We start from the raw sequence: 21,693 nt of genomic DNA, 5'->3' as shown, positions 1-21,693 counted from the left end.
TTATGTTTCATTAAGTTCTTTGTAATACTTTGACAGTTTGATTTGATTTCAGTTGACCCTAGGTAAAATCCTATTCGAAAGGTTTCTGATGCTTGAAGGAATTGCTTAACTCTCTAATACCCAACCCGCCTTTAGACGGGGTACACTTTGGAGTTTTGTGTATTTTTGCATAGTTTGGAAATCACACAATGATTTTGTTTTTGGCTTCAACCTTTGCTCTTAACACGCATATAAGGATTGCTTTGATTAAAATTTCTGCGTCTCAATAAATTTGAAATACAAAAATTTCTACATCCAATATTTTTCTACAACCAACCTGTCACAGAAGAAGATATGATATTAGATCGAAAATAAAAATGTTGATATTAGATTGTTAATATTTATATTCTAAATAATCTGCTGCTTTCTTTTTGTATTGTCCTTTTCAAAAATAAATAAAAATACAGCAAAATAATTGTATGACAGCTGAGTAGCTTGTCATTAGCTTTGGCAGCCATGTTGGTGTGTAGGTTAGCAATTTCAAAGTAGTATAACTCAGTCATCATGATTAATATTGGTTCGTGAAAGTATCGTACATCCAGAAAAAATGCTGGAAATATTACAACTACGTTACTGCAAAGGGGCCGTGCTTAAACCACGTCATTATTTTTTATTGAATCTCTTTTCGTGGTTCTGGGTGATTTTGGCCAATTCCACCACCACCATCCCTAATGATCACGTGGCAAAATATAAAGTTGATAATTCTAAAACAAAAATTAAAACACACTCATTTTTACTTGTAATCACCACTACCACTAGACTGTCTACAATCCTGCAATTTCCTCATATATCAGGTGTCGTCTACACGTTAGACAATTGCATACATGGAATATGCTGAAAAAATGGGAAGTTTTGATGAACATTAAAAATTATTAGATTATTCCTCTCAGGGGGCATTTCTAGAGGAATTCCTCGTGAAATTCATCCTGAACTACTGCAATCAATTCTTGCAATTCTTCCAAAAGAAATTCAAAAATGAGTTCAAGATAGGGCAAATATCGATAATATCGATATTATCAGTTCAATTTTATAGATACGATATTCGATATCTCTATTCCCGATATTTTCCTATATAGATGATTCAACTATTGTCGATCCGACAACAAGTCCGATAACCAAACCAAAATTTATTGATTAGATTACATAAATGAAACTGGTTCACTAAAATTTTAGTTATCCGTTGGGCCATCAAAATTCATTAAATGGACTCCTTAGGTGTAAATAATTGGTGTCAAACAGAACCGAAATTGTCAGTTTTGCTTGATCATTTCAAATTCGTCCTAGTCCCATGTTTGGATCCTATAGCATTGGCTGTGTCTTAAGGGAAGAATATTTTAAAATCTGTTTTTTATCATTAATGATTTTTAGCAGAATATTTGGGCAAATTATGATTGCGGTAGGGAAAAAATTGGAGGACTTCCAAAAACTCTGAAATCATTCCAAATCTGTGGGTGAATGAGTAAAAATAGTGAAAATTGTCGTAGAATGATATAGAGTAAAGTGGGGCAAAAGTTTGAGTGGGCAGGTGTTTCTTTTTAAAATTTCTAGCTCAATTCAAAACAAAACTGATAAATGTCAAGATGTTTTGAGTGCTATTTAAGTAAGAGACTTTCACTCTAAATATCATAAAAATCTATTCAGATTTGGAAAAGTTATGGCTATTTGTCATCGTTCGACGTTTACAATATAATTTTTGGTCAAACTTTCGTTGCATGGAACCAAAGTGGCGCAAAAGTTCGAATCAGCGGGGCAAAAGTTCGGCCCATGTATTAACTTACGGAAACATTTGGAAATTACCTAAATTCCATATATATTCAAATTCAGCGAAATATGCCTGATTGTGCGAAAAATGTCACCAAAATGTTCCATATTTTCTTTGTTTTGCAAAAAACTGCTAATTTTTAGTATGAACCCTGTTTTGGGCAATTTCTTATGTAAATTTAGTGTGTGTTTTCCTGTAAACAAATTTTTTGGCTGGAATAAAGTATGTATGTCATAAAAGTGTCCATATTTTGTGTTTCAGCCAGCGAACTTTTGCCCCGCACTAGATTCGAACTCTTGACCATGGTGGGACATAAGTTCGTTTAAGGCAATCAGTTTTGAAACTGTTGTAACTTAAAATGGGTAAATATTTTGACACAAGTATGTTCAGCAAAATTAAAGCCAATTTGTTGAAGGTTCACTGTGCGGTATTTGTTTTGTTTCAACTGCTGTTGTTTTTCTGAAAAAAGGTTAAGCAGGCGTAGGCAAAGATTTGGTCAGGTTAGCACAGGCTTAGATTGTCACTGATTGTACATTATCCATCGAGACACGTAATAAATAAGACCTTAATATTAAAAGCTACGATCAACAACTTCATTTGGGCATGACCTAGTAAAATTTGGAACAACTCCGGTATCTGGTAGATAATATGCTTGTCCAAGCAAATTACTGAAACTAGACCAAACTTTACGTAGAATGCTTTCGGATGCTTTCAATTTCATCCATTTTTCGAAAAAATATAGGGAATTGTCCCCTGTACCAATATGGATATTAGGCCAATTGGAACATTGTGATGATAAATGTGAATTTCGGATTTTTTATTAACAACTTGGTAAGAGTTGTTCTATATCTTTGGGATTTTCAGTGTGATCGATCTATATATAAAAAAAAGATTAATGTGGTGCAAACATTGCATACAACTTGCGCTCAATCTTGGCCTATCGGTTTTATTGTACAGGTTGGACTCGATTATCCGGAGACTCGATTATCCGGGGACTCGATTATCCGGGATTCGATTATCCGGAATTTTAGACTCGATTATCCGGAATTTGTTTTTTGATGTTCTTGTTTTTCAATTTTCATGCATAAATCTGAGATAATTTGGTATTGCAATATACAATAAGAATGATTTTGCAGTTTTGAACGTATTTAAGGAAAGGTGGGTTTGAAAAAGTGTTTTTTTGTGCATGTTGATCAAAAATTATTTTTTCTTATAAAACCCTCTACACTTCCTAGAAATATTTTTTTGGCTACGCCACCGCATCATATAGATAAAACAACGAAAAAAGGTAATATTTAAGTTCTCTTGTCGAAGATTTCAATTTTTTTCTTAGTGATTCGATTATCCGGAGGATTCGATTATCCGGAGTGAAATAAAAATCGATACTCCGGATAATCGAGTCCGACCTGTACTACGCCCAGATCTTTTGGCAACACTGCGCACGAACGTTTCCGATCGATCTGGCTCGTCCTGCCTATGTCAGTATCAGCTGTTACCACCCATCCAGTTCACTTCAGATTTATTTTGCTAGTCGTGCTGTCAAGAAGGAAAGTGAAAGTGGAAATAAAGTTTGCTCCTACAAATTGTGTTCCTAGCTAGAATAAAGTACAGTAGTGACTCAAATAAGTGCCAGTGTGTTTTACTGCCTGTTTGCCGAGTAATCATGAGCTTGCCTGCCCGTGATCTGCGCCGCTGGAATTGATGATTACTGGAACCTGAAACGAAAAAGTGACACAGCGTAGGGAGACGAGCATCGGTCTGGTGGTATGAAACACCACAGTGATTCATCTACAATTGTCCATCATGATTCTTGTTGAGAATTTTTGGAGTTGACTTACTTTTTTCAGAAACTTGTCCGAGAACTACGCTCAATTGTGATAATTGATGAGAAATAATTGAAAGCAAAATATAGCTATACCAAAATTACAAAATAAAAAAAACATTGGAGAGGATGATAACGACAGCTTTCTAGAAGTTCTAAGATATATACTAGATGTAATGCTTGTGTTGACGCAGAAAAGGTCGAACTTGCAACCCGGTCCACCGGCGAAAGTAGCGAAACCCGTCAAGCCTGTGTTTCACGGTAAAAAAAGCAAGGCATTATACTCCGAAAAATTACATTTGGCAGTGACGTCATTCCTATCGCAAACTCGAACGAGTGCAAAAGAAAGCAAGTCTTGGTCTCTTTTACTGTCCTGTAAGCTTCATGCTTGGCGATAGGAATGACGACACATGTTTTGATTGAAAACCGTTGATTACGCATTAGCCTACCTTGTTGAGTATACCGTGCCGCGCTTTAAGGACATATAGGAAGAAATCCCTGTCATGGCAGTGAAGATGGCCTTCCTCACATATACAAACACATTTCTGGAAGTCCACATTATTTCTCAAAAATTGTCACTTACCTGTACTAAATCCAGTACCAAATTTCTAACGAGACATCAGAAAACTATTACCTTACAATTTCCATAGTTTTAATACTAGTAGCTGGTGGAAATTCCATGAACCGTGCTAATTTTCAACACGGACGTTTAACTTTGCTACAATTGTTAACACATATCCGCCTGCGAACGAAGAACACTTTTCGCCGAATTTTATCACTTTCGCTAAACGTAGAACCTCCAACACAGTTTACTTTCACTACTTGATAATTAAAGATCAATTACTAGTTGATTTCTGATGAAAACAACTTAAAATTTCTCCAAACCGTGCTGAAAACAATCACTCGATCACAGCATTTCGCTTTTTTTATTTTTCTAATTTTACTCCGGCTGCTCGCTTGCAGGGCTGTCAGATAGGTTGATGGTTACCTATGACTTCAAGCAATCTTATTTAGTCGAAGGGGAAAAGACTCAAATTGAAGTAGCGATTACTGGCAACAACGTCTTATCAATTATAATTTCACTATTACCAACAAATAGGAGAATATTTTTTGTGCACCACTACTTTTATACAGTTATTAGTGGATTCAAAGTAGTTTCACCTTAAAGCGACTCGTCGAAGCAACGTCTCAAAATGAAACGTCAGCGAGGGAAGACGTCAAATTTGACAGCTGTTAGTGAAGATGACTGTTCGATGAACACGTTTCTCATTTCGCGTCGAGAACAAGTGACGATCAAGTGTGCTCCCCCTAAGTGGAAAAAGAATACTTGATACAATCGTTAGTTGAAATTTAAAGTGAATTCGCGGCAAATTGACCAGAAGTAGACCGGGTTGGAATTCTTAGACAACCTATGAGAGTTAGTTAGGTTAGGTTTTGTTTCAATGATAAACTAAAACGATAGTTAATGTCCACAGTCCGTATCCTAGGGTAGTGATCTGATCCGTCCGCTTTGTCCTGAGGAGAAAAAAAATGAATAGAAACCTGAAAGAAAAGTGAGAAAACATTAATGATTATTGATAATTAAATGACAACTACATAGAAGAAATTCAGGTGCCGTAATTAAAAGCCTTTGAATTCGACCAGTGGGATGAGCGAGCTAAGGCCCACCTAATTGTGAGAACAAAATCAGAAAATTTGCACAAAATGTACTTAACATTTAATGCTCATTCCTGTTAAAGCTTACATAGATCTACGAATTCGCTATCAAAACGGAACGCTTTTCCACACACCCTACCACTTGACAGCAGGAGAAACGCCTCCACAATTTTTTTCTATTAATGGTGGTTTAAAATTAATTTAATTGAAACCCAACAAATTTGGAAGCAAGGAAATTTGCAGTTAATCACTCATTTAGCCTTGGAAAAATTATGAGTGAAATCCAACCCAGGTGGGATTCGCACCCACGACTTCTGTATGCTAGACGAGTACTTTACCAACTGAGGTACCGAGCCACTTTGTGACCCAATAGTCAATCTATTAACATTCTGGCGGATAGAACTATTGGAGCCAATCGAACATGACAGGTAGAGAGTTCTTGAATCAACAAAATTAAAAAAAAAAATCCACATTACAGGAAAAATTAATACATAACACTTTATTGGTATTATATTGAAATGAGTCCAAGAACATTCGGCGAATTTTGATCTCAATAAAACTCATTGGTTGATCGAGAAACATATTTTTTGTAATTGTTCAAATAGGAAACTTGAAAGCTTAATCATTTTTTTAAGTTGCCAGCGATTTTTGTGAGATTTTCACGTTGCCAGTTCTTGGGATTTATTACAGAGAGGCAGTTCACTCTAATATATATTTGCACATATATTGAGCTGTTCCCCCATCTATAAACTTCTGCAATACAGTTGTTATCGATGTATCTTTTATTTTGTCTTGCATATAATCTTTCATAAACAAGAATACCGTCAAAAATATTGGCATTCTGTTCAACATTTTCTGGTTTCTGGTTCAACATTTTCTGGTTCTATGCGACCAAGGCAAAACTTCAAAAATGGATGACATTTCATGATCAAGTCAGGGTATTTGTTGAAATTACATGAAAACTTGTTCGTCAGTTACTATTCTTCGATTATAGATGGTCATTTCTTTATAAAAAATAAAAGCTTCCCGGGACACCCGGGACACAAGAAATCATTTCCCGGGAATCGGGACTCCCAAGAAATTCTTCTCGGGATTGGCAACCCTATCATTGAAGGTCACTTGTGAATACTAGGATTTTCTGACAAAATTGAGATTGTTCAGGAATACTGGAAGACCCGCAATCATTTAGCAATTAATTATTTACAGTCGACTCTCCATATCTCGATATCTCTCCCTATGTAGATGATTTCGTAGGTCCCTTCATTTTGCATACAATTTCTCTCTCCATATCTCGATATCCTCCTTATCACGATATCTCTATACACCCGATTCTGTTTTTGCACGGGGGATACGTACCGTGCAAAAAAAGTTTTTAGTTCAAAATTTCAAAAACCGTGCAAAAAAAGTAACACCATTTCTCGACGTTTCATGCAAATATAAGATTTTGGCGGAAAAAAATGTATGGAAACTTTTTTTGCACGGCCGTGTAAAAAAAATCCGTGCAAAAACAGAATCGGGTGTATCTCGATGCTTATCTGTTGATTTTTCGTTCCCAATTTTTCCTCCGTATATCGATATAACCCAAAGGTCATTAGACCGATGATTTTGAGAGTGAAAGCAAATAAGGAAACCCAAAATGACGTCTGATGTTTATTGTTTTCCTGTTTACGGGGTACACAGAAAAAAATAAATTTAGTTTTCAATTCAATTCAATTCAATTCAATTTTCAGGTGTGTATTTTTCAATCTAGTGTTCATTGATAATTTGTTCTTTATGTCGACCTCTCCCTATCTCCATGGTCCCTTCGATATCGAGATATGTAGATGCGACTGTATGATTAGGATTTCTTGAGGAATATTCAAATAAAATGGTTAGGAATATTCAAATAAAATGGATGATCACAACTCATGAATACTCGACCCAAAGCAGTAGTACATTCCAAAACAATTTTTTTCAATACGATAAAACTACGTGGTTGATCTTGCCTACCATACCCCTCTTTCAATGACCACATGGCTTATGGACGACCCCAAAATCAAAATCGTGGAATGAATAAGCCACAATTATCAATGACTTGTACAAATTTTGATAATGGTCTATTGCGCCCTGAGGGAATTGACAATTTATTTCGTGTTATGTATTGGACACATTTCTTACAAACCTTCAAGAGTTTAAGCAAATCTAGGAAAATTTTAAGAAGAATATGTTTAACAATTCAGTTTCTGCCGTTTTATGTTTGGACAAGAAAACAGTCACAAGTTTTAACAATAACATAATTAATTCTGAGTTTGAAAAGTCCTTAAGCTTCAAAAAGACACCTTTTGAAGATTTAGATGACAAACTAACAGAATTCCAAAATAAATCCTAAGCAAATTTTTATGATCTGTTCCATGCAAATCCGTATCATGCAAAACTGAAGTTGTGCTTGGACTAAGGGCGCTTGAATTACGGTTTGCTAAGGGCAACACAATGCCATGTTACAGCCCTGCATATGTGTACACATCTAAAGCGCCAACAGTTGTCGGGTATATCCGATCCCATCCGAAAAACCCCCGCCGAAACGCGGCTGCACTTGAATATTTAATCGAATTTGTTTCATCACACTAATTGTCCGTTCTGTCGTGTCATTTTCCCACACAGGCATCCCATCATCGTCATCGTCCTCGTCCTCGTCTGCCGCTGTTGGATTACCATCCTCGTCGTCGCAGTCGTCGTCCTCGTCACCCTCGCTTGCGGCCGCAGACAAACCGTACTTTGACGACGTCAACTCGCGGAACGTAACGACGGTGCTGGAGGACACTGCCGTCCTCAAGTGCCGCGTCAAACACAAAGGCGACCGAACGGTAAGTGTGAACCATGCCCACAATGGGCCTGAAATTGAAATTTCGCTTCAAAAACCCAAAACATTTTTTAATAAACTAATTACACAGCGCAAGGAAAATAATACTATGGCCTGTCTCAAGGGTCAAATCATGTATTGCTGTTTGCATTTGAGGTGCAAATCATGACTAAATGTCCTCCAAATGCGGTAACACAAACCAATCAAAGGACTCCTAGCAACGATTATATAAATCACCGCTGACCTAGATAGAAAAACATATCTTTGACATCGTATTTCTTGTGGAAAATCTCACCGCGTTTGGTGTTCCTGCATTTGATATTTGCGTTTCAAACGAACACAGCAATATCAATATCAAGAAAGTTAGGATTTCTAAATCCGATGCAGCTTTCAGAAATGATCCAACACGTTACAGTTTTGAGTTACATGTCGTTAAATTTGTATGAAATACTGGTTTAACAATGTTCATATGAACATTAAACTGTGACTTATCATTTTTTTTCTTCAGTAAGGCTGGTACAAATATTAAATTTCTTTTATGTCCGAGACCACTTGGAAGGTACGAGGGGGGGGATAAAAATAAATAAGGAACAAAAAAATAAAAATGAAAAAAAAGTTATTTTTTCGAATTTTTATTTTTAATGATAGTTGTTAAACTGTTTTTAATCGTCCTCTGGATCATTATTTTACTTGTTTTTTACTTTGTAAATTGAAAAACCTAACTGATGTCAAAAAATGATGAATCTTTTTTTTCTCCCCTTCAAAATTTTCGGATTTTCGAAGGGGGGAGGGGGGGTGACATAAAAGAAAATTAATATTTGTATCAGCCTAATATAATTCATAATACATTACATAGCAGAGTTGAGTACTTTAGTTTTGATTTTAGATAAAGTTTGTTTGAAACTGCTAATAAATCGATTTTGGCAACATGCCTGCAGTTTTTGTACAAAACACTTCGTTTTTTCTTTATGGCAAGATAAAATATTTTACTGAAGCATCGAATATAAATTTTAAACATCGAAAGTATTGTGAACTTTTTTGATATGTTCTTCAACACATAAGATTTTGATTATATGGTACATTGAGCAAATAAATCACCGTACAAGGTGGTAAACTTGTGTGCAAGTTGACTGAAATCGCTATTTTTTTTACATTTTCAACAGCCATTATTTCAAAACCAAGACGTGCTATCATTTTTTTTCTGTTTGGATTTCGTTTACCATGAATGTGATTAGAATTTTGTCGCGGAAATTTCACTTCGTGGCTCATAGTGCATGCTCGTGCTTCATTTGAAACGAGAGGGATTAGCGGAATGGGAGCGATGATGGGCAATAGCCAAGGTAAATGGGCTCTTTTGATGGAGCGGCCTCGGCAGTCTCGACAGTTGGTTGGGCTTGCTCGCGACACGGTTCTGAAGTGCTAAGTAAATTTGTTAACTTTACGGAATGAGATAATTACATCTGTCAAAGTGGCCGCAAAGGAAGGGTTATCGGGCTTAGAGTGGAAACGGTCGACATATTTGGCTAACCTTTTGTCTGTCGTTTTGGGGTCAATATGAATTTGAGCTAGATTGAAGGGATGGATCTTTATGGTTGTTAAGCGATTGAGGCTTGATGGCTGTTGTTTTAGTCATTAGAGGGTGAGGGCAGGGTTGGTTATTGATATGGCCTCAAATAGATTCGAATTCAATTTTGTGGAAGTCTTTAGTTGACGTCGTCTGTCTTAAGGACTAGGCTTGAACAATCCTCAGTCTTCAATTGTACCAGACAGTGTAGCCTAATACATAATCATTGAGTACAATAAGCAAATGTCCAGCCATATCCTTTGTAACCCTCTTAACGAAAAAGATGAGCGTGACCTGCAATGAAAGATAACATGGCTTTTCATTTAAAACCTCCATATGGATAGTTTTCTTTCCAAAATAGTTTCCCAGAAGTAACAGGAAGAAAACTTACAGAGTCCATAACATGATAACTATGCACTACGGGATGTACGAAAACTCTGTTCTACAGAGAGTAAGTAGCTATCAAGAATAGTCTCCATTATTCTTACACTTATATCAAATAGTTTGATTAGTACTTAGTTTAGGAAGCAAAAGTTCCACGCTGTAATGACAACTTGTAGCATTTGATCTGAGCATTGGTACAATCTTACGAACATTTCACTACGGACTCGTCCAGAAATAAACGTTCTCTTCAATATTCCAACAATTGATTTTGTTGAAATCAATCCGTTGGTTCCTTGTGTAAGTATAGTGTGCTCTTGTAATAATGAAGAAGCAGCAACGGGTTGTGAATCACGTACTTTAATAGCATTGATTAACATATTGACAAGAATTTGTTGCATTTAGTAATGGTAAAAACATTCAACGTGATAATTGAATATTCATAATTTGCCTTATAATAGATCCAAAGTACTCCAGTAATGCTGTCCTTCGATAAAGTCAGGCCTATGGAAATTTTTGTTTGTAAATTTTTTACATTAATATAGCAAAGCCATATAAATTAGTTCTTATTTAAACTTCATAGAAATAATGGGTAATATACAAATCTCTGTAACTTCTGATTTTCTCGAAGAAATTATTTCAAATTCTCATAGAAGATCCTTGGATGTCACAAGTTTTGAAAGCTCAATGCAAAGCTGATGGTTACTTGGCTGGTTCACAGATTGATAATGATGCACCTTTGGGGTATATTTTGAAGCATGTGCATATCCCTTCCAAAAAAGCACAAAACTTTCAAATCCCAATAACTTTTGATTCCCTCGTTAAAATATTTTCAAATTCACGAAGAAGATGCTTGAATACTATATCTTTCGAATGGTAGGTTCCAAATCCTTGATTTTTTTTTTGCGTTATAACCGAAACAACCTAGCAATTTGAAATTTTCTGACAATTATTTTCTTGTAAGATATTTCATTTTTGAGGAAACAAAAGTTTTGAATGACCGCTAGGGGAGCTTCCATAAAAAAGGTTATAAATTGTGACTTAGGGTCGTTTTCGATCCAAAAATTCAAACAGCTTGCAAAAATCAGTGTATTGACCGAATTTAATTCTATTGCGTTTAAGTGAAAGGCACACAAATCTAATTTCAGAAACCCTCCTGGTGATCCGAATTTGGTCACTGTGGCCTCCGGGAACCTGCTGCATCTAAAAAAAGTCCCTTTAGAGACCCGTATTTTCACAACCTGTAGTTTCGTAACTAAACATGTAATCTGAACCGTCCTCAACAATAGTTGAATAGGTATTCACGTCAACTGGAAAAGTGATTCTCAAATCACTAAGTTATTCATACCGGGTTCCGGAAACCCGGAACATCCGAAAAGTAAGTTTCCATCGCAATTTTGTATATGTTATTTACATCGGTACTATTCGGTTGATGTATATTTTGGCATAAAAATTTATCTGTAATAAGGAACCAATTACCGGCACACCTCTCCTGAAAAATGTGGTCCACTATGGCCCATGCGGAACCGGTTCCTGGAGTACCGAAAGGTTGCTAATCTGAACAATTCGATGAAATAATTAAGATTTATGCCCCAAAACCGAATGAAATGTGTTAATATGTTTGGATGTATTTTGCCAAATGGATAAATGTATGGTTATTCTGGTCTTTTTAGAGCACCGGAATGGCCACGGGGAAACCCGTAATATGGGACCACTAAGTTAAAGCACTAAACGAAGGCATGCGACGTCTCAATCTTCAAGATATTGAATCCCTGTGTTTCTGATAGTTCAATTATAGATCAGTGGCGTAACTAAGGGGGAGTTTTGGGGGTCAACCCCCCTCCCCCCCAGAGCCGGAAAAACATAAGACTCACCCAATTTATTTTTGAAATCATTACAAATCCTACAAATGCGGTTTATTTATAGTTATTTTATATTTTACTCTACTTTGAAGAAGACGCATTTTTCAAAATTTTTAGACTCTTGAACTGCCAAGAATCGCAAGTCAGTCACATCTGTGAAATGTTTTGAGAAATGCGAAAATGGGCTGAAAAGTTTTCAAACTTGTTATCCATAGGAATATGAAAAAATCCAGAAGAATGATATATGTTTAAATTTGAATGAAGCTTGCACAAATTGCTACTCCGATAACTCTCCGAGAAAAATACAAAGATGATTAAAACACGGTTCATTTTAGAGTTACACATTGCGCAAATCTGTAGTGGGATTGATATGCGGTTGCTTTTCAAGACAGGACAATGCGTTTTTTTTTCAATTCTACCGAACAAAATGAGTTACCACATTAGTCCAGTTGGAAGATCATAGGAATATATGTATGTTGAAAACTGATAGTGACTCTATTTTAACGAACATGCAGATGGGACTGACTTGCGATTCACGTTAGTGAAGAGTTTAACAAAAACTATATTAACCTGCGAATAACTCCTGTAATAACTTTAAAACATTCTTGCCTTCTCTAAAAAAAATGAAGGTTTTGTTTATGGAGTTAGTCAAACATTCAGATAAATTGGGATTTATTTGGCAGCTAATTAAAGCAGCATTAGGGATGTACGAGAGTGGACTGTATTTCTTAAAAACTTCGACATAGGCGGACCGACGTATCTCCGAGACAACCACTTAACAGGGAACCGAGACCGGATGAAAACACTCTTTACTTAACAGTTCAAAACATCTATTTACAACTATTCACGTAACTTTACTATTCTGACCAATTTTGCTTTAACTTCGTAACTTCGACCACACGTCTTAACACGTTGGAAGCACGGCGAACAAAGATGTCTTCCCATCACGGGTAGCAAAAATCCTCAAATTTGCGCGCTCAATTTTGCGCGCTCGTTTCGTGCGGCAGCGGCTGGTTGCATCACACGATAACCTTTCGTGCATCACGCAACTCAGCAGGCTGCGACTGGACGATACACTCACAAAAAATCATTCGGGGCGAACGGCTCGAACAAGGGGTATCAATTTTTTTTTTTTTTTTTGACTCAGCATTTAGGCAAATTTTATGAACTTCAGAGTATATATATTCCGGGAATTATTCCCGGAGAAGCGATCATTTGGTTGTTAAAGATTACGGAGAAAAAAAACATGATAGATTTTCAAGCATGTTCTTCCCATTAGGCATTTCAATAATTTAGATGTTTTACAGCTGTTGATCACAAGTTATATTTTGCTTTTGGAAAATTAAATAAATTAGGGTATTGTTAGAAAAATGGGACTCTGTAAATCAGTTTGTAGGATCAGTCTGCCAAAACAAAGTTTATTGAAAATTTTAAGGTGTTATCACAGTTTTGGTCATAAAATCATCATGATGAAAACAAAAGACGTTTTTTTACTGGAATTTCTGAAAACTAACATAACATGGAAAAATTATACTTCCAAGGGCAGTTGAGTTTTGTATTGCTGATTTATTTTTAACCTACTGCAACAATTATGGCTTTTCACTGCAAATTTTTTGCGCTTGATAATCATTCTCATAGTAGAACGACTTAGGGAACATCACATTTGTGGAGCGAGTGAAGAGTTGCTAATGTATGGTAATGTTGTTAACTATATTTTTCTTATGCGTGTTAAGAAAGTTAAATGTACTTGTATTCTACAACTCGTTTTTCAAAAAAAGCCCAAATTTCAAAATTGCAAACCCCCCCAGAACCAAATCCTGGTTGCGCTACTGTTATAGATAGGTACATGACCACTTTGGTTCTTTGGGATTTATTGCGCGATATTTATTTTTTGTACCAAAACTAGGCATGCGACGGTTTATTCTTCATGATTTTGAATACCTGTGACTCTTCTAGTTCAATTATAGATGAATGACCACTCTGGCTAATTGTGATCGAAAAAAACCTGAAGTTCGTAAACACACAACTGAATTTAGATAAACTGATACGCTAGACTGGGTGCGTTTACTTACTTAGTAACGAAACTACAGGTTGTCAAAGTAACGGTCTTTAAAGGGACTTTCTTCAGATGTAGCAGGTTCCCGGTGGCCAGCGACCAAATCCGGTCAACACACTGATTTTTGCAAGCTGTTTGAATTTTCGGGCCGAAAATGACCCTAAGTCACAATTCACAACTTTTTATTAGGGATTAAGGTAGGTTAACTAAATTGAAAGCGTTTATTTTTCTCTTATGAGCAGGTGTATTCAGCTCACTTGTAACAATTCTGAACTGCTACGGCAAATGAAAGGTAATATGTTGTTAACAATATGTTAATAATGCTTAATTTAATGAGATTCCCCGTAGAACATTGGAAAATCTCCAAAATAAGGTTACCAATGATCATTACATGGGGCCATCCTTAGCCAAGTGGTCAGAGTCTGCGGCTACAAAGCAAAGCCATGCTGAAGGTGTCTGGGTTCGATTCCCGGTCGGTTCAGGATCTCTTCGTAATGGAAATTTCCTTGACTTCCCTGGGTATTAGAGTGCGGCTTATTTTTCCAAAGTTCTCAAACCCTAAAATTCGTGTGCTCTATTGAATTCAAAACACAGTTAAAGAGAAATCTCAAAATCTGAGCCAAAAATATTGACATATAGAGGTGGCGCAAGAGTCTTGAAGCTGAATTTTCAAGTTATAAAACATGACGTTCAGTGAATTAAACATAACTTTGGTATTTTTCAACCGATTTTGAAACTTTTAGCACCATTTTCCTTCGAATTAAATTAATGAAAACATTGTAGAACATCGAATTTGTCTGAAATCAAAACTTATCGTAGTTAAAAATACTTTTATCCAAAATTTTCCTCATATTACTAAAAAAACATTTTTGTTCGACCATAACTTCGTTAAAACTCAATCGATTCCGAATCATTTTACATGTTTTTGAAGCAAATTTAGTTGTTTTCAAACTGTTCATACAACACATTTTTCTAAAAAATAATTTTGACTTAGGTATTCAACAAAAACTACCCAAATACATGATTTTTTTAATGAAAAAATCAAATTTCTTTGGATTATTTAAGTTTTTTTGCCGGAAATTGCATTTTTTATACAAAACTTTAATTTATAAAGCATCTTGTCTTATTTACGAATTGAATAGTGCATATATTTTTTAACATATGAAAACATATTTTTGTTGAACGATTATTTAAAAATTGTTGGAAAGTCCTTCCCAAAGGTTTAACAAATAAAAAAAACCAGTTTCAGCTTTAGAGATAATATTTACCTGGCAAAAATTTGAAAAAACTGGCATTTTTTGTTGAAAAATCATGTTTTTGTGCAGTTTTTGCTGAATAACTTGGTCAAGACATTTTTTTAGTGAAATGTGATGTATGAAAGGTTTGTAAACAATTAAATTGGCTTTAAAAGCATGCATGTAAAAAGAATTGGAATCGATTGAGTAATAATGAAGTTATTGTCAAACAAAGTTGAAATTTTTAGTAAAATGAGGAAAAATTTGGAATAAATTACTTTTAACTAAAACTTGTTTTGATTTTAGACAAATTTGGTGTTCAACAAAGTTTTTACAAATTTAATTTTGAAGGTATTGTTGCTAAAAGTTACAAAATCTGGTTGAAAAATAACGAAGTTATGTGTACTTAACTGAAGGCCATTTTTTATAACCTCAAAATTCACCTTCAAGACGCTTGCGCCACCTCTAAATGTTAATATTTTTGGCTCAGGTTTTGAGGTTTCTCTTTTAATGTGATTTGAATTCAGTAAAGCACACGAATTTTTGGTTTTGAGAACTTTTGAAAAATAAGCCGCACCCTACTGGGTATATAGTATATCATCGTACTTGCCACACGATATACGAATGCGAAAACGACAACTTTGGCAAAGAAAGCTCTCAGTTAATAACTGTGGAATTGCTCATTGAACACTAAGCTGAGAAGCAGGCTTTGTCACAGTTAGGACATGATGCCAAGAAGAAGAAGAAGAAGAATGATCATTACATTAAAGAGATAACTGGAGGATCTCTTACCACTAAAACCATCTGAAAAACTTTCTTCACATGCACTATTACATCACTGCACTAATGGAAGGCAACAGAATAATGTTCAAGTTCTAGTGCAAGTCTTGAGTATGATTGAACCTCTTTAAATTAAGCTCCCACCAGAACCGTATTGTTCCGGTGCAAATCTATTCATTCCATTCGCCCAACTTTAGCCAAAAACTGAACAGAACGGAAGCCCAAGTATTATCCAATCCATCCCGGTAGTCTGTTCTCCCTCCAATGTATTGTTGATGATGCCTAAAGGGAGTTTTACCAAGAGATAGAATTTTTATTGCAGAATACCTCGCCTTGGACGCAATCCATCTTCCAAACGCTCACCACTCGGAACCGCAATAAAAGTCTGCTTCAGTGTTTTGTATTATGCAGTTCGTTCTTTTTTTGCAGCAGCAGCACCCATCATAGTCCAGTCGGTTCCATTATTTCGAACCATTCTCTTGGCTCGTTTGCACCGGTAGTGCTGGAGAAAATTTTCCCTTCCTGTTTCAGTTTCAATTTTTGCTTGAGTGTTGTGGCAAGGAAGGAGTGGGTATCGGATCCAATGGATGAAGCCTGGACTGATAGTCAAATGAAGCGTTCGGTTGGACTGCTGGTCTGTTCGTGGGCGTAAACAGGATTTCTATCAGTAATAACTTCAGCATGTCAGCAGGAGTTCTGCAGAGTTTTTCGAAATATTTTTCCAAGTATGCTTCATAATGTTATCTCAAGATATTTCATCAGACATTTTGCTTTAAGAAACATTAAGTATTAAAGAGCTTCCTTAGCCGAGTGGTTAGAGTCCGCGGCTTCAAAGCAAAGCCATGCTGAAGATGTCTGAGTTCGATTTCCGGTCAGTCCAGGACTTTTTCGCAATGTAAATTTCGTTGGCTTTCCTGGGCATAGAGTACCATCAGACCTGCTTACGATATACAAATGCAAAAATGGCTACTTTGGCAAAGAAAGCTCTCAGTTAAGGCTCAAGAATCCATCATTCAATTATCAGCAATCATCGAAAACTAAAAACCAGTTTTTTCGTTCAAATTTAAATAAATCTTCATGAAAATCTATCATTGAATTAGAGATAGTAAGTGCAATGCAATGATAGATTTTCATAAACATTGCTTCGATTTTGAGCAAAAAAACTGGTTTAGAAAATTTGAAAAACGATGATGGTTATTTTCCTCTTAATAACTGTGGAAGTTCTCATTGAATAATAAGCTGAGAAGCAGGCTCTGTCCCAGTGAGAACGTGTAATGCTAAGAAGAAGAAGAATATATTTTTTCTTAAACTAGCCAAAACCGGTGCTTCTACCCTTTTTGTAACCAACAGTTAATTTTTAATTTATTTCTCTTCGGTCAGAAGAGGGGGTAATAGCCCCTACTGCCCCTCCTAGCTACGCCCATGAGTCTATCCATTCGAAACAAAACCAAGCCAGACGGATAGCTACTGGCAACGGAAGTCATTCGGTGCGCTCCGTTTGCCTGGACCGTGCGGAAAATGATGAAACTTCTACCACGGCTCTAAAATTATACGGCGAATGTAACAGAGCCAATGGAGCAGCAGCAGTAGCACCTTCAACCACACAACAGCCAGTCCAAACTATCACCATCCAGTCCTGTCCGATCACAAAGGATTCCCAGGTTTTGGGGCTGCCGACAGAGCTAGCTAGAGACTGACTGGCAGGTACATACAGGTACTAATTCTATTTGCCAGCGAATTACAGTGTTGCAAATTGGGGAAATCTAATTTCAACACGAAACTTTGTCACTTCATTGTGACGCTAACCGTAGATACCATGGGACAGTGTGGGTCCAAAGCCACAAGCTACAACTTCCTCGTCACCAGAAAATTTGGACCATAGCACAGTGGGTACCGTCCATGGTCCAAAAATTGAAAAATATGTTGTCATGTTATTCATTTCATCACCTCCTAATACATCAATTACAAACTCAAGAATATAAAAAACATAGAATATCAACAGACATATAATCCTCATAAGTATATAAAACTGGTGCGGCCACATCTCTCCATAAGTTGACAATAAAGGGACCACACAAAACCAATACAAATCGATCCAAAGGAACAATCAAGTTAGCCACGAAAACCAACTTTTACTATGGTTCTCTAACCCGATATCGAGAACCAAAATATCGAATAAGGGAGACTTGACTGTATTTGGTTTATGACCACTTCGTAGAACAAATAGAACCACTGTGCCGGATGGGTGCCGGGTGGAAATTGATGTTCGCTTCCCACGCTTCGTGATGTTCGTTCGGAAGCCTTGCAGCAGTGACTGCCAAGGTCACGCGAAATGTGCGAGAAAATCCGTTACATCGAATTTCGCACATTTTTTTTTCTCTGCAGAAGTTAATCAACTATCGGTGTATTGAGTGCAAATATTTGTATCCAGAAGCGAAACGGTGGCACCAATAAGTGATCGGCAATGTGGATTATTAAGGCAATTCAGCGTGAAATTGACACAGTTTTACTGATGAACTTTCGAAACGGGCCTCACGGTTATGAATCTATGAGTCAAATATTTACCGGAAATACGCCCATTTTGGTAGTGTTTGAATGCAAATAGGCATCGAATTCATTACACACTCTTATTGAGATAAAAAGGATCCAACGAACTACGACGCCCTCCGATGTCAACATTTTCGACGTAGGTCGTGGGGTTAATTACCGGTATGTTGGAAAACTGTCACAGTCATGTGCGTGTACACAATTCTGATAAAATTAACTTTTTCTTTGGATACTGGCTACCTCGACAAACATTGCACTGCCTGCATTGATAAAATTACAATTGATCTGAACCACTGTCATTACGTTTGTGGACAATTTTACAGATATAAGGGTTTTCGAATTTCTCGATTTCTAAGTATACCCATGCATTTGAGTTTAATACTGAAACCAGTTTTTCACCAACAGGCCTATGAAACATCAACAGCTTTCCAATGCTCCGGAAAAGTCTATCACAGAGAGTTCTTCTTTTACACTACTTTCGGGTGTTCGGTACCCAAGTTTGAAAGATTGCGGAACACTTTTATAAGCATTCTTGATTTTGCACTATCAGCCCACGCATCATATATTTTTGGGTTACTGCTAAGAATATAAACGTCGTTATTTGGTTTTTGTTTCACTATCTGACTCCATTCGTTGGGCAAATCCTAAAGACAACAGTAATGGTCAACCAAACTTCGTATGATAGGTGCTCTTCAGGATATTTTCCAATAGAATATCCTGATAGCTCTTTTTGTTCTTTTTTTTTCTCATTAAGAAATCCTTCAACGATTGATTTAGCTTTAAACTTTGCGTTACGAATATAGGTTTTTCTCAGCACTCATACAACGCGAAAATGCAAAAGAGTTTAAGTAAAAAGTCGTTTACGTGGAAAAATTTCATAACATCTGCACTGTATCCATCATAAAAATCCTGTGATTGATGATTTTTCGCATAAAACGCCATTCTCTCTCTAACGTTCATTCAGACATTTCGTTTCGTCCTGCATACACTCTCTTATCACAAGTTAGGTCGCATAAGGGTATAGATTACTTCACAATGAATTCGTTAAACTTGCATGGTATAACAATTTTTAATACATAAACATACACATATATCATCTCCACCATTTTTATAATTCTTTATTAGTATCATTCCAAACATAACATTCATTTCTTATATCTAGATCAGAGGCGCGTCCACGTTCAAAACCATGGATAGGCAAACATTGGCAAATATCTGAACAAACATTTAAAAAGGGCTCAAGAGGCTTTAGGCTTTTTTTTTATGGAAACGTTGCTGTTAAGCCCATTTTAGCCCACTCACGCAAACCAACACCACTATCAGGAAGATGAGTGCTAGTTCTTCCTGAGAGTAGTATTGGTAATCGTGAACGAATTGAATTGGGCTCAACAGCGACTGGCAAAGTCATTGGTTACCGATGTCGATATGCCCTTTTCTAATGCTTGTCCAGATATATTGTGCACATCGAAGCTAAGAAACATTTCAAATCTGGATTGGAAATTGAAAGTTACTATATTTAAGGGCCTCAAACCCAAGTAAGTTACAATTTGGTCGATTTTATGTTGAGTAAATTCTTTTGTTTCAATTTTCAGATGATTTATGCGCTCAAGATTCTTAGAAAACTAGCTTGTTTGTTTTTTGACTCATATACAGTTTGTATAGAATAAAAATTACTGGAATAACTTCAAAGAAGTGTTTTTCAAAACTAGGGTTTTGTCACGTCCCTTTGCTTCTAACCCTATTCGTCTTTACAGGGCGAGTAGCGATTAAGTACCTTGAAAATAGAAAAAAAAGTAGAAGGATCCAAAAAAGGCGGAAAAGAGTCAAAACAGGAACTGAGAAAACAAAACGAAACCTAATAAGAGCCAGGAGATAAGAGTTTGATTCTTTATAGCTCTGATAGACATTTCTCTAAGATCTAAGACTTTGCTGATAATTGAGTCGTGACATTACGACAGGTGTTACTGTTTGTGTTTCTCATGATTTTCTCTAGGAATTTCATCAGAAATTTATTAAGGTATTTTCCCAAATGTTCAGAAGTTACTCCGGAAACTCCTAAAGGAGTTCATTTAGTTATTATTTACAAAGGATGTTCCCCACGAAATTTCTTAGGGCATTTCTTCACGAATTTTCCTATGGAATTTTTCCACGAGTTTTCCTATGAAATTTCTCTAAGAATGTTGTTCAGGATACCTTAATAATTCAACCTGTTTTTTTTTTCAAGGAAATTCACAGAAATGAAATTTATCCAAAGATTACTTCAGAAATCATCTTAATTCCTCCAAATATTATTTGAGACTTTTTTCACGAAAGTCCTAACCCCTCCAATATGTTACCCAGTGATATATCCATCGGTTTCTCTGGGACAACCTCCAAGATTCCCGGTCAAAACTTCTTCTAAAATTGAATCAATAACTTCTGTAGGCATTTCTAGAGATTTCCTTTAAAATTGTCTTCCACGATCAATATAAGGTTTCAATTAAGGATTTATCTAAAGATACCTTCAACAATTGCTCCAGAGATTTCTTATTTGAAATCATATTCTACATAAAATACTCCAGCAATTCTTTGAGGTTTTCTCAAAGTAAGCCTTGTTTTTTAGGATTCAATCCAGGAATGTCTCCAGTGAAATGTCAAGGATTTGTTTTTTTTTTTTAATAAATCAATCAGGTATTTTTAAATTAAATCCTAGAGTAACCTCTGATAAAACTTGTGAAGGTTTTGAAGTCACCCTTAACGATCAAGGATTTCTGAAATAACTGAGGAAGGATTTTTGAAATAACTCTTAAGGAAGTTTTAGAGGATTTCCTAGAAAATCTCTATAGAAATATACCATGATAATCAAAAAAAAAAAAATCAAATCCCGGGATAGTATTTTGCAGGGTTTTATAAAGAAATTTCTTGAAAACCATTGGACAAAATCTCTTTTGAAATTTGTGTATGAATGATCGGAGGAATTTATATTGGAAAAAATGATGTAGTATAAACTACTGTGAAAACTTAAATTAATTTTCAAAGATTGCAAGGGATTTTTTGAGATTTTTTTAAGAAATGTTTGGTAGAGCAACAGAAAATGAAATCCTGGAAAAATTCCTAGAAAAAAAAATTTGTTCGAAGGATTCTTCTAGAAATTTTGGATATCTGTGAAAT

The 21,693-nt window shown here is 36.0% G+C and overlaps 1 protein-coding gene across 1 annotated transcript in view; it reads left to right on the top strand.

The window, feature by feature from the left end:
- Window positions 1-7,748: 7,748 nt before the first annotated feature.
- Window positions 7,749-21,693, top strand: part of LOC5572508 (zwei Ig domain protein zig-8) — a 333,616-nt gene continuing 319,671 nt past the window's right edge. The window contains exons 1-2 of the mRNA XM_021855733.1: window positions 7,749-7,755; window positions 7,920-8,122. Coding sequence (XP_021711425.1) covers window positions 7,749-7,755; window positions 7,920-8,122 — 210 coding nt within the window. The remainder of the gene's footprint in view (window positions 7,756-7,919; window positions 8,123-21,693) is intronic.

The sequence above is a fragment of the Aedes aegypti genome, chromosome 3 (genome assembly GCF_002204515.2).
Source record: "Aedes aegypti strain LVP_AGWG chromosome 3, AaegL5.0 Primary Assembly, whole genome shotgun sequence".
Lineage (NCBI taxonomy): Eukaryota > Metazoa > Arthropoda > Insecta > Diptera > Culicidae > Aedes > Aedes aegypti.
The sequence above is the reverse complement of the archived record's forward strand: the minus strand, read 5'-3'. Positions and strand labels throughout refer to the sequence as shown.